The 14,507-nt window shown below is 37.0% G+C and overlaps 1 protein-coding gene across 1 annotated transcript in view; it reads left to right on the top strand.

Moving 5' to 3' along the window:
- Positions 1-14,507, top strand: part of ric1 (RIC1 homolog, RAB6A GEF complex partner 1) — a 48,875-nt gene that overhangs the window by 14,351 nt on the left and 20,017 nt on the right. Inside the window, exons 2-4 of the mRNA XM_016470126.1 lie at positions 1,528-1,635; positions 13,391-13,470; positions 14,339-14,446. Of these exons, the coding sequence (XP_016325612.1) occupies positions 1,528-1,635; positions 13,391-13,470; positions 14,339-14,446 (296 nt within the window). The remainder of the gene's footprint in view (positions 1-1,527; positions 1,636-13,390; positions 13,471-14,338; positions 14,447-14,507) is intronic.

The following is a 14,507-nucleotide window of genomic DNA, read 5'->3' as shown; positions in this document are numbered from 1 at the left end:
TTGTGTGTGTTTTTCGTGTGTGTGTGTGTGTGTGTGTGTGTGTGTGTGTGTGTGTGTGTGTGTGTTGAGTTTTACAGCTCCCCATTGGCAGAATGAAACCAACACTTTGCTTCCATTTTTGGGTGTTTTTCTTTGTGGCCGAGCGCTGTTCTCATCTGCAAATCCGTCTCTCGTTTCTCCTGATGTGTTTCCCTGCTGCTCTTCATTTCACTGGGAGAATGTTGTGCGTTTCTGTTTCTGTAAAATAAAGCCAAACACACACGCTGAAAGACATTAAGCTTTTATTTTTCCACTATTGGACTATTCGGTGTAATTTCAGTGTCTTATTACATTTTGTCTTATGAGTATTTTGGGTTATTCTCAACTTTGTGTGTAATCATTAGCAAGACAGATTATTTCATACATAAGCAGTGAACATTAAACTAAAATGACTTTAATGCAGTTAGTTCTGTTGCTGTGTGAATCGTGTAGCAGTCATATTCCTGAATTAGTTTAGACATGCACTTATTTTGTTTACTGCAGTTTTTAGTTAGTTCCTCTAAATGTTTGCTTCTCTGTCATTTCTGCTTTTCAGGACACTCTCACTTCTGTGCTTTATAAGACAGATTCAGTTTCAAACTGAACAATGAATTAGATTTTTATATTTACTGAAAATGTGTTGTTTACGTGAGGGTGTTGCTAAGTGGTTGCTAAGGAGTTCTGAGAGGTTTAGGCTTATAGCACATTTAAGACAATTTTTTATACTTTTTTTTTTTATTTATATATATATATATATATATATATATTTGAATAGAAAACAGTTATTTTAAATTGTAATAATATTTCACAATTTAGCATGATTCCAAACTGCTTCTATGCAGTTGCCAAGGTGTTGCAAGGATGTTTAGGCTGTTGCTGTGCAGTTGCTAGGGTGTTCTGGGTGTTTTAGGTGGTTGCTGTGAAGTTGCTGGAGTGTTTTAGTCAGTTGATATGCAGTTACTAGGGTGTTCTCTGGCAGCTGCCTTAAGAAGTTGCTAGGGTGTTCTGATTTTTATGTTTTTAAATGTTTTTTTAATGTTAGGGTGTTTGTAATGTTTTTAGGCTGTTGCTATGCAGTTAGGGTGTTCTGAGTGATTTAGGCAGTTGCTAGGGTGTTATTAATGTTTTTAGGCTGTTGCTATGTAGTTGCAAGGATGTTCTGAGTGTTTTAGGTAGTTACTATGCAGTTGCTAAGGTCTTCTGGATGTTTTAGGCTGTTGCTAATGTGTTCTGAGTGGCTGTTGCCAAGCAGTTACTAAGGGGTTGCAAGTATTATTTCAAAGTCTGGGATTTTGTTCTGCTGTTTTCTGGTCCAGCAGGTGAAAATGGTGCATTTGATCACTTTATAAACAGCACGCATGATCTGAGCAATCATTCAGGTCTGAGCTCAAACACTTAAGCACACTTTGTGCTAGCACTAGTACTAGTGATGATGATTGACTCTGTATGTAACTAAACCACACTGACTCAAATTAATGTCTCATTTTGTCTCTTTCTCTCTGTCTGTAGCCCAGCGTGTTGATCGTCAGTTATATCGAGTCTGGGAAAGCGGCAGCACAGTTCGGCTTCTATCAGCAGGTGGAATGGAAGCCCGATGACTCCATGATCGCAGTGGCGGTGAGTAAAACATTTCTGTCTCTCATGTGAGTGCGGTTAATGAGGAGGTGACCCATCTGTTATGTAGCGAGAACTTGTGCCATCCAGCAGGTGCCACCATGATGCCAAACTGTTGCTATGCAGTTGATAAGGTGATGCAAATGTTTTTAGGCTATTGCTATGCAGTTGCTAGGGTGTTATGTGTGTTTTAGGCTGTTGCTATGTAGTTGCTAGGGTGTACTGGGTGTTTTTGGCCATTGCTATTGTAGGAAACTTTTTCCTCGTCGAAGCAGAGACCAGGAGACTCTTGGGTATCTTCAGCAGAGTTCTTTATTGAGAACGCGCTGCGTGGCGCTGCAGTCATCAAAAGTCTGACTAAGGCAGTAATACATTGTAGTTTATATACATTTTAAGGGGGCAGGATACATTCAGTAGAGGTGGAGACAATCTAACCCATAGCATGCAAATGAAGTACAGGCAATCAGCCCGACACCGGCATTTTCCCAGCCTTGATCTCATCAGCATAACAGTGTCATTCAAATGCATAGGTGCTAATCCAATCAGGCTGACAGTCCTAATCCAATCAGTATAACTACTCAGAGACTGGGGCAGAGGCACCAAGAGCCATTACAAACAAAAGGTGATCGTCTCAGTAATCTGGTTCATTTGACTAACAATAGGAGAACAGGAACAGACAGGAGCCTCTTGCTACACTTTGCTTAAGATAATCATTTGTCTGATGTAATTTACCTTAAATGCTAAATACAATGTACTTCACCTTAGTTTTTCATGTGATGCTATGTCAGAACATAGGATCAGCATATTTTAAACAGATTCTTAAATTTGTAATCCCACACTATGCAGTTACTAGGGTGTTCTGAGTGTCTTAGGCTGTTGCTAGGTAGTTGCTAGGGTGTTCTAGGTGTTTTAGGTGGTTGCTATGCAGTTGCTAGGGTGTTCTGAGTGATTTAGTCCTTCAGTCTTTCCAACTAGTCCCTCAGAAAAGTCATGTAGCTGACTTTCAAAATATGTAGTTTTACACGCCTCTAGTCTTGTGTGTGGAGTTTGATCGATTGATTGTAACCACGTTTCTTAAACCACAAATGTTCCCTGAAAGTTCTCCATGCTGGCAGAATAGCATTAATCTCAGCGCTTAACAGGCCTAGCGAGTCGCCCACATTAGTGGTATTTTAAGGCATTATGGGTGAGGGCTGTTCCAGAAGTTAGGCATAATTACTCTAATCACACGTGTCCTTCACAGACGAGACGATTGTTGAAATGTTAATGTGTCCGTCACTGCATATAGTGAACAAAACAAGCGCTGCCGTTTCTCTTTTGTTTGGCTGATAATTGCTGTCATTCTGCTGTATGAATGCAGACACACAGACGGAGACGAGGAGAGACGGCTCCACGTTTGACTCTTTGCATGCTCACGTCTGTCAGTCACGTTCATTACAGTACGGTACTGTGATTAGATTTCCTTTTATTGATCCATCACAGCGTCCTCTAAAATCTGGAAGCCCTTTCTGGATTTGGCTGATTAACCCTTTCCACCATCTGAACAGTTTGTTACGTAGAAATTAGTTTGTACTTGGTGCATTTACATTTTTATGTTTATTTATTTATTTTATTATTGTTATTTTGTGCATTAAAATATACATTTAAATAAACTAATTATTTCAGTTATTTTTATATTGTTTAGTTTTAAACTTAACTCCCCTTTATAAAAAAATATTTATTTATATTTACATTTGTATTTTATTTATCTTAATTTATTTTAATTTATCTCAATGTATTGTAATTTGTCTGTTTTTTTAATAATGATTATTTCAGTTTTTATTTTTATTAAAAAAGTTACTTCGATGTATTTATTTATATTTATTTTAATTTGTTGTAATTTAATTCATTTTAATTGTAATTTATTTTGATTTATTCTAGTTAGTTTGTAAATAAACGGATTATTTAATTTTTAAATTCTGTTTCTGTTTTTAATGTCCTCCCTTTTTAATTTCCTCCCATTTATTTATTTAAATTTTTATTTTAAATTAATTTTTATTTTAGTTTTTGCACCCCTTGTATGTATCATAAAAATGAAAAAACAAAAACAACACATAACTGGGTCTTTAAGAGGTCGTTTCTTAAGTTCCTTTGCACTGTTTTTAAATATTTTAATGCACATACATGTAAAATAGATGTTTTTGGCCATTGTCTCTCAGATTTTTCAGCATCTTGCGCCATAAGCACCATATTTAAGATGCTTAGTTTTTAGTATGTGTCCTGAGACTGTATTTGTTGTTGTGTGTCCGGCTCACACGGGTCTGGTTCTGTCCATCAGATGTGGTCAGAATCGTCATGCGTGTTCAGACACCAGATCTCCGTGTTTCCACTGCTGGACGTCACAGCGGTGCAGAATTACAGCAAAACCTCACAGCGCCGCTCTTCTGTGTCTGAATCAACAGTCAGTGTTTAGTCTTGACAGCAGTCGTTCTGGCTCATCAGGAAATAACAGATGACAGCCGGTTATTGGCTTCATGCAGGTTTAACTAGTCGACTGACAGTGTTTGATTCTCCAACCTGCAGGTTCATTTACATGAGGCACTGATGAAGATGACATTAACACGGATCTGCTGCTTCTAAATGCCACGAATATAACTCACGCTCACAATACAGCCTCAGCAGACTAGACATTTAAATATTCATTATGCATTAGTAGTGTACTGTACAATAATAGACGTCCTGTTTATAATTATAGTTCAAAAGAAATCATAATCCTGTAATTAAGGGGTTTAACACTGATTTTGTTATCCAGGGTAGTGAATATTCCAGAAAGAGTCCCTCACCGTCTCTCTTTGCTGTTTATACTGTAAATGAGAGCCCAGAGGATCATGGGATATCTGGGTTTACTAAATGAATCTGAAGCCGTTATTCCTTTTTATGAATCCTGTCAAGAATGTGTTCCAGATCACTTTTCACCCAATATTAAAAGATAAAAGTAAGAAACGGCATAAAGAAATAGTAATTTCTGGTTTTTGACATTTAATCACATTTTCATACAAAACTGTTTTTAGTTTAATGCAGAAAAATCACATATAATCATATCAAGCCACATTACGCACACATTTTAAAGATTTTTTTTATATCATCATCTTCATCTTCATATATATATAGTTTTTTTTTTAGAGATGCACCGATTGCAATTTTCTTAGCTGATTCCGATTTCCGATTTTTCGTTAGTGTGATCTGCCGGTACTGGTTTTTGCCGATTCCGATTTTCTTTCTAAGAACGATAATTGACAGCATATTGCGCCACGGACCCAATATACTGTTACACAACATGCATTCTCTTTCTCAACTATTTAACGTTCCAAAACTGACTGTTTAACTGGATACTCGCCAAAACTGGCATTTTGACAATTTTGTATGCATTTGAATGTTTTACTGCAGTTAGCCACTCATTTTGGTATTTGTGGCTCACAAGCTGTTTGAGACTGAGCGCGGCTTGTGTGCGCTCCACTAATATAGATCAGTGGTGGTGCGCGTGCTTTTGGTGTAAGCGTGAAACCTGCGGGAATGACTATAATGCGCAATACAAGCACTATTTAACCGGAGCAAATGAGACGTGTGTGAGAGAGAAGGGGTCGTCGGAGAGAAGAGAGCGAGAATACGCGGCTGATATTATTGCCTGTGCCGCTGGTAACAAAACGATCCGGGCCGATCATGAGAAAAATCGTCCGATTCCGATCCCTGGCCGATCGATCGGTGCATCTCTAGTTTTTTTGTTTTTTAGTTGATATATAATTAGTTTTTCTTTTTCTTTTGGTGGTGAAATATGACCTGGACAGCAGGTTTCTGCACAGCTCCTTGCGTGTGAGTTTAACTCTCAGACTCTAGCCAGTGTTTGGTGAGTGAAGCTGTAGGTGAAACAGTACACGCGCTTTCTTTGATGTGCTCATAAAATCATGTCCTGAGCTGATCTGGTGAACGGGAGACTGTAACTCTGATGATTCACTCTCTGAGACTGGTGTCTCGTGAAAATCTCCGAGCAGAACGACGAGTACAGACGTTTACAGAGCGAAGGCAGATACCGGCTCGCTTTGGGATGTTTAGTCTGTTCTCCGACACACCAGACGCCTCCACACAGCCTGTGAGCTTCTGTCGCTCCGCGCCGCACGCAGCTAATCGATGGAGCATCATGGGTAATATTGGCGTTCCCAGGAGTTCAGTGATTGGCTGGAGCTTCAGTGAACTTCAAAACTTCCCAGAAACAGAGCTGTGTGGGCTGCAAGTGATAAAACCTGTATGAAGATTCCCACAGTCCTGCAGATGGAGCTGAAAATAATCCATGGCTTTCTCACTCTGCCTGCAGCGACTTCATCTGCTGTCTAGTCTAGTCTAGTCTAGTCTGTACAATGAAAGTCAGTGGTGTGGTATCTGCTGTCTAGTTCTAGTCGAGTCTATTCTGTATCTGTGCTGGACAGTTTGTGTTAGTGATTTTGGACTTGTTTTGAGCTGAAGTTTTGTTCAGTGACAGTTGAATCAGATAAGTGTTGTTTTGGTTGATGATGTGCTCCGTCCCATCGGTCAGATCTGAGGACTCTTGTTTGGTTCCTGCAGGGGAAAGAGGCATCGCTGTGATGACAATCTGACCTAACGACACGCTTAAATCAAACCTGTGTTTCTGCCGTCTGGATTATTTACAGCAGTTATTTCTGGGACTGAAACACACGCATTTGATTGTGAAACGAGTCTGACAGTAAACAGTGCAATAGCTGGAATGTAAAACTTGTAATGCCGTGTTTCTGTATTTATTTGTGTTTTTGACTCATTTGTCAGATTGGAGTTTGTTTGCAAACGGCCTCGTTACAGGGCCGAAACACATCAGCAGCTCTGTGTTAAGAGAGGAAGTCAGAATCATGCAGCGGCTTGATGACGAATGTAAATCTACTGCTAGTGTGCTGCTCAAATCTGAGCTGGTTCATTCTCACCACATCAACAGCCTGAGAATGGCTGACTTGAGCCTTTTCACTGCGTTTTGACGCTTTTATCTTCCTGTCTGTATGTAAATGTGCAGATCGCTGAACCTGGTGCCTTCCTAAAAACCACAAACACTTGTTATGATTATCTAAACATGACAGTGCATTTTTTTAAATAAAAAAATCGCTGTAATGTACAGCTTCAGGGTTGTTGCTTTATTTTATAAAATGCTCCTTTATTTCATAACCCCCATTTAAGATTTTTCGAATTGTGGTTTCATTTATTTTTTATTGTAGTTTATTTATTTAAAAATACTTAAATTGTGAAGGATTTACAGTATGTGTAAGATTTATGCAGATTTTTTTAGTAATGAATGCTAATGTTTTTATTAATGTGAATCTAGCATAGAGTAACTGAACATTAGTGAGAGATTCACCCATATATTGTGTTCAGCCATTTATTTAAATCTAAAATAAAACATTTAAGAAAATATAATAATAATAATAATAATATAAACAATAATAATTATAATATAATATATAATAATAATAATAATTATTATTATTATAGTGATTATTTTATATTACATTACAACTGTAAAATTACAGTATTTATATTTACTATATTTATGGCCTTCTTAATTTTGAAAAAATTGATTGAAAGGTTTTTTTTTTTTATTATTTATTTATTTTGATACAAAGAAAGTCACTGGGGTCCAGTGTTGTTTGGTTCCCAGCCTTCTTCACAAAATCTTTTGTGTTCCACTGAAGAAAGAAAGTCATGGCGCTTTGATGACAGCGCGTCTCTTCTCAAGGTTGTCACGCATGCATTGATGTATGGATCTGGTGCAGACTCTTTTGAGTTGACAAACAGCAACTTTTTTCTCTTATCTAAAGGAAACATGACTGATGCGTGCGTCTCTGTGTAAAATTGCTCGATGTTAGAGGGCTGTACGCTGGAGTGAATTATTTCAATGCGTTTCTCCTGCCATGACAGGTGACTGAAGACAATAATCAGAATTCATATGACGCTTGGAAACGATCCATTATCCTGTGTGTGTGTACGTAACGGATCAGATCCGCTGCTGGTCCGGTTCACTCCTGTAATCATCCTTCAGCAAACAAGCGGTTCAGGACACGCAAATGAGACTCAGTTAAACATGGCAGCATTGTGTAGAAACACTGGAGACTGCTGTGTTAAAGTCTGTTCGCAGAAGGTTACCTCCACTAAATGCTGAATCTGAATCCTTTTACAATGATGCAAGGGTTTTCCCCCCTCTACCATAGGGTATTTTAAATTTTATTTTATTTTTTATTTTATACTTGATTCATTTTTTATTTTAGAAGTTTATTCTAAATTTAGTTTTATTCTAGATTTATTTTAATTTTAGGTTTATTTTATTTTAGATTTTATTACATTTTTATTCTATATTTATTTTTTAGATTTTATTTTTAGATTTATTTTGTAATTTAGATTTTATTCATGATTTATTTTAGATTTTTTTTTTATTCTAAATTAATTTTTTTATTTTAGGTTTTATAATTGATTTTGTGTTTTATTCTAGATTTTTATTTTTATGTAATTTTGTATTTTATTTTTAGCTATTTATTACTTATATTTTTATTATTCATTATTTATTGTGTTTGTTTTTTTTTTAATTTTTTTTTACAGTGAAATTAAAAACTGATATTTATGTTTTGTCTGGAGTATTCAGAATCTGTACTCCACACATTGGCCTGTTGATATTGTTTGTGTTTGATGTAAAGTGATATGTAAAGCACAGGTGTGCAACGGTTTCTCTGCTCTTCTGATGACAATTCAAATCATGTTCCGTGTAAACTGATGCATCGGCCGGCGTCTCTCGTCGTGTTTTGCGTTGCGTGAAGGTTTTCTTCAGCTGTGTTCTGGAATGCTGCCGTTTGTACAGTGACTTCCTTGCGATTCCTCCGTCGCTGAGCAACCAGCTGTAACAGGAAGGAGTGACATTCCGAGAGGCTTTGTGAGAGTTTCTGGCTCACATTTGGCTCCTAGTGAGCTGTCTTAATATCTGCTCCCTACATAGGCAGCTCACTTCTTAGGGGACCTTTACACAGAGCGTACCCATATAGCAAAAAAAACATATTTGTAAGTATATTTTTTTAAATTTGCATCAAAATATTGGCAAAAATGTAGCACTAGTATAGACATTAAAATGTATTTATATTTTTTCGATAAGTTTATTTACGTGCACTATAAAAAAATTGAAGTTTTAGAAAAGATAAGGTTATTGGAGTACGTTTTAGAAAGAAACTCCAATTTTAGCCTTTCGACTTAAAAATTTCATGTTTAACTCAATGTGTTACTGCTGTTTCTTTGTAATTCTTTGTGAAATTTGCTAGCGATTTCTGAAATAAAATAATTTCATATATATATTTTGGACAATTATATTTTAAAATATATTTAAAAAAAAGAAAAAAAAATATCCTTGAAGCACATTTTCTAATATATTTTGCGATTTGTATCAATTAAATAAAAAAAAAAGATAAATTTGAAACACTTTTTTTTTATTTTAATCCATGCTGTTTATAACATTTTTTTAGCATATATTCCACATATTTTTTGCGTTTGGCTGTTGTTGCATTTTGTTTCTTAAGATAGTTGCTCCCGTATCAGATGTGTGTCTTCGGTTGCTGCTGCTGCTGGGTGTGTTTAGAGTTGAGTCTGATCTCAGAGCAGTTTGCAGCCGTTCACAGGTTCAGTCGTATGCAGATCTGATGTGTGTCTGATCATCTCTCTGTTCAGCTTCAACAGCAGCTACTCGCTGTTACTTGAATGGATGTCCAAAAAAAGTTGTCAGCAAGTCAATGTTAAAGTCAACATGGGATGTGTAAAATTAAAATAGCTTTTAAATGTTTCCCTTTTTTGCATTCATGTGATTTGTAAGAGCTATTACAGGTTACTGAGCTACTAGTCATGTGATCCACAACTAGTCAACACAGGCCTAAAGCATTAACCAGTGTTATTAGTATCATTTTTGTTAACATTGTATTTTCACTTTAATTTTAGTATTTAAAAAAAATATATATATTTTTCAAAATTTAATTTAATTCAATTATTTATTTTTTATTTATTTTAGTTTTAGTTATTTTACTGTTTCAAATGAAAATAAATGAAAATGATATGTTGCCTTGGCAACTAGCCGAATAATAAAAAAATAAAATAAAAAAGTAAAATAAAAAAAAGTGAAAAGAGTTTTTTTTTGTAATTCTGTTAACATTTTTGAAAAGTTTTTTTTAGTTTTTATTTTTTTTATCATGATTTCAGTTTTGGTTAATAATAATAACCTTACAACTAGTCTGTAATGTCTCTCATCATTGTTTGTCTGATGGGAGCTGTCACTCATTCTCATCAGTTGCCATGACGACACAGCGCATTGATCAGTGTTTCCTGGAAGTCTTTGTGTGGACAGGGTTCGAAGAACGAGCACCGCTCCCGCTGGGAAATCAATAATCAAACGCGAGTGAAATAATAAAGCCTGATTGATGCTGTGACGTAACAATCATAAGCAGTGCAGTCTGAATCAGTGTTCTGGTTCAAAAAGTCATTTTAAGTGCTTTTTTTTTTTTACTTTATTATTCTAAATAGTTTTTAAAGTTTTATTTCAGTTTTAGTTTCAATTCATTAATTAATTTCCGTACTTCAGCTTAAACTTATAGCTGCTGCCAAGGCCAAATTTCACATTTTCATTTTAGTTTAAGCTATTCATCAAATTTTTGTTTAATATTGGCTTCATTTAATTAAACGGATGTTTTTAAAATGCTTAGTTTTAGTTAATAACACTGTGAGTTGTAATTAATATAACTCCGTGTTTCCTACACAACTCTTAATTATTTGAAAAAAAAAATTATTATTATTATTATTACAATTTTTAAGATTGTTTTCAAAAAGATTCTGTGATTTATTTGAAATGATTCATTGAGGAATTAAGATATTATAATGATTCAGTCCACTGCTTGCAAAGCAATTGTAGTGTTATTTATGTACTAGTGTAATTTTAATATTTTGAATAAGCTTTTCATATTTGTAAATAGTTTTAATTCATTTGACTTTGTTTTAATTAAATTTGTCTTATTTCAGTTAGTAATTTTAGTACTTCAGCCTAAACATATTTCAGTTGGTTGCAAAGGCAACATTTCTCATTTTCATTGTTTTTTTTCATTAGGTTAAGTTCATTAAAATCATCTGCTATTTATATTTTATTTTATTTCAGCTTTATTTCAATTAACAAAAATGTTTTAATAGTTTTAGTTAAGAGTAATAACACTGTTACTTTATTATGCAAAAAAAATAATTTTAGACCTCATTTGAAACGATTCATTGAGGAAGTGAGTTTTCTGAACGATTCAGTCGATTATTAAGAAGATTCATTATAAAGAACCAATTCAGTGAAGCGGTTTGTTCAAAACCTAGACCGAGTGTTTCACTGCATGCTTGTTTTGCATCAGTGAATCATTTCTTTCAGTCATTCCACGAAACGAACCATCTGAACGAAGCGATTCACTAAAATCCATCAGACGTCTCGACACAACGCAGAAGCAGAAGCTCAAATTGGCATATGATGGTCTGTTAGGGAACGCATCACTTCCTCTTTTTCACTGCTGCCCGTCTGTTCTGAACAGAGTAAAGCGGCAATCAGGAGGAAGAGCGACGCGTCTGAAGAAAGCGCTGCGGCCCGTCTGAAGAGTGTTTGAGGGGATTCTGGGAGTTTTGGCTGCGTCTCGCTCCAGCTGTGGAAAATAATCTGTTCTGGGCACTGAACTCTAGAGGAAGTTCATCTCTCTCTCTCTCTCGCTCTCTCTGCTTCCACATTCTTCACTGCGTCTCCTTCCAGTTTTTCCGTCATCTGTCCTGCCAGAAGCTCTCGCTCTCAGCCTTTTCCACTTGTTTTGAACCCCTCAGTCTTTCCACGTGTGTCTGAAGTATTTTGAGTCCTCTTAGCCACGTGTACATAAAGAGAACATAAAGAGACCAGCTTTTCTTAAGTTGTCTCAAGAAAACAAGTCATATTAGTACATATACAAGTACATATTTGCTATATAGTCTCTGCTGCTCACCGAGACTGCATTCATTTGATCACAAATACAGTAAAAATTGTGAAATATTATTCCAATGTAAAACAAATGTTTTCTATGTGAATCTCTGTTAAAATGTAATTTATTTCTGTGATGCGCAGCTGTATTTTCAGCATCATTACTCCAGTCTTCAGTGTCACGTGATCCTTCAGAAATCATTCTAATATGCTGATTTGCTGCTCAAGAAGCATTTCTGATTATTATCAATGTTGAAAACAGTTGGGCTGCCCAATATTTTTGTGGAAACCACGATACATTTTATTTTACCGGATTCTTTGGTGAATAGAAAGCTCAAAAGAACAGCATTTATTGGAAACAAATCTTTTGTAACATTATAAATGTCTTTACTTTTCAACAATTTAATGCCTCCTTGCTGTGATAGTTTGTTCATCATTAGTCTTGTATTGAATGGTGCATTGTAAATGTTCTTGATTTCCATCTGAATCTGTAGGCGTCATCTTTATTTCTGTCGTTCTTTCAGATGTCAGTGTTCATAATGAGTGTTTCGCAGTTTTTCCTTCTATTTTTGCATGCAGTCGTCATGGTGATGGCTTTTCCAATCTGTTCCTCTGAAGTGTTTTGACCGTTTTGTCATTTTTGGCATTGCTCTTAGGGCTGCAACAACTAATCGATAAAATTGATTATTATCGATTATAAAATAAATACACAATTCATTATGTACATTAACAACGATTCGGGACCAATATAATGTAATTTAAAGGAAAACTATGTGAATGGCGCTCTGTGGCGCGGCAGGATTTTCTGTCGGCTGCATTTAAATCCGCGTCTGAAGTTTCCCGCTCTGTTCAGCATGCAGTATCACGTGTCTAAACAAATAGCACGTGCTGTCAGTGATTCAACCACTACAGGCCGCTCTCGCACTGTGTAATGACAGCAGACCCTTCTCAGCCGCTCCAGCAATGGACGCAACCCGGAAAACTATCGGCATGGAGTTTTGTCGATAACCGATAGTTCCAGCAATCAACTATCGGTGCCGATTAATCGGCAAAACCGATACATCGGTCGACCTCTAGTTTTTGTCAATAAAAGAAAAAAAGAAAATTGTTTGTTTTTAATCCGATTAATCGGAAAAACATAATCGACCAACTAATCGATTAACAAAAATAATCGTTAGTTGCAGCCCTACTCTGAGTACAATTCTTGACATACTGTGTCAAACAGCAGTCTGAGTGAGAGCCGCTTCAGCACTGAAACACAGAGCGCGTGTGCTTTACCCTTCAGCCCTGTTGAACCTGGCTCGTGTTTTAACTTGTGTAGTTTGGTTGATGAGCATCACACCACCTGTTCATGTTTCATCCGTTTAATTTGAGTAGATTAATTTGTGCCGAATACTGTAGAGTTTAATTGGATACACAACCTTTGACGTCAGTGTGTTTCACCTCCGTTATCTGTTTATTGTGCTGTCCTAACAAACTATTCACTTGTTTGATTATTGACATTTAGCATTCCATTTCCTTGCTGTCTGGTTGAGAAGCGCTGCTCTAGAGCAGTAGATCAGAATTCAAGAGCACTACTTCATCAGTCTGAGAGGAGAAAGCGTGCAGTTCTTGTGTGAATGTGTGTGTGTGTATCCTGCATCAATTAAACAGTGTGTGTTACTCTACACCGCTGACACCTGATCACCTTCATCAATTATCTCTCTCTCTCTCTCTCTCTCTATCTCTTTCCAGGCTGCGAACGGTTACGTCCTGCTGTTCGACATCATCGGAGGCTCGGATGAGAAGTACCTGTACGAGCCCATCTATCCCAAGTGAGTGACCCTTGACCTTTCCTCTTTTAGCTTCAGCAGATCCACCCGCCCCAGCATCACTTCCTCTTCCTGTTCCTCAGTCATGTTGTCATTGTTCTTTCTCCTGTTGATGTTCCTCTTGAGTGTAGAGAGTGTACAGTAGACGGATGCTCTGGAGAAGAAGAGTGACCGCCATGTTTTGTTTTTATGCATTTATTTTTTTCTAGAACTCCACATGGCTGCCAAAACAAAAATATCAAAAACAAAATCATGATGCATCGTGAGGTTTGATGCTGTTTGAACGACGGAATCCGACTCTGGAAAATGTTCTCCTTCTCTAGAACCATGAGCTCATGTGACGTTTCTCTAAGCAGAACATGTATTTGTCGACTTTCCTGCAAAGACATGTCCCCACACACACACACACACACACACACACACACACACACACACACACTTAGACTCTGAAATTACAAAACACCCCCCCACACGCACACACACACACACGCATTTGCTCACACACACCTGTAGCCCACAGCGGTTTGGTGACACACACACACACACACACACACACTGACCTTGATTAGACTCTGAAATTCCAAACCACACCACACACACACACACACACACACAGAGTCAGAGCTGCTGAGAGCTGTGTTCAGGTCGGTGTTTGTCATGTCAGGACGTGTCTGACACACATTCTGTCTGTCTCTCTGTGTCGATGTGCTCGTGTTGTTTGCAGGTTTCCTGTAATCATCTGCCAATAAGAATGAGTTGGGAATGATTATGAGTGTTTATAATGGTGTGTGTAATGGAGCGTTATGAACTCTCAGACTAAACCGATTATGTTGTTCTTCCCCGTGTGTGTGTGTGTGTGTGTGTGTTTTAGGGGCAGTGCTCGTGTTAAGGTGACTCCGGGTTATAAGGAGGAACAGTGCGCTCCAGCTCTGACCTTAGAGATGAAGAAACCCGTAGACCTGGAGGCTCCAATCAGCTGGTACATAAATACACACACACACACACACACACACACACACACACACACACACACACACACA

The sequence above is a fragment of the Sinocyclocheilus anshuiensis genome, unplaced genomic scaffold (genome assembly GCF_001515605.1).
Source record: "Sinocyclocheilus anshuiensis isolate Anshui unplaced genomic scaffold, SAMN03320099.WGS_v1.1 scaffold708, whole genome shotgun sequence".
Lineage (NCBI taxonomy): Eukaryota > Metazoa > Chordata > Actinopteri > Cypriniformes > Cyprinidae > Sinocyclocheilus > Sinocyclocheilus anshuiensis.
Note: the sequence above shows the minus strand (reverse complement) of the source record. Positions and strands in the feature narration are given on the sequence as shown.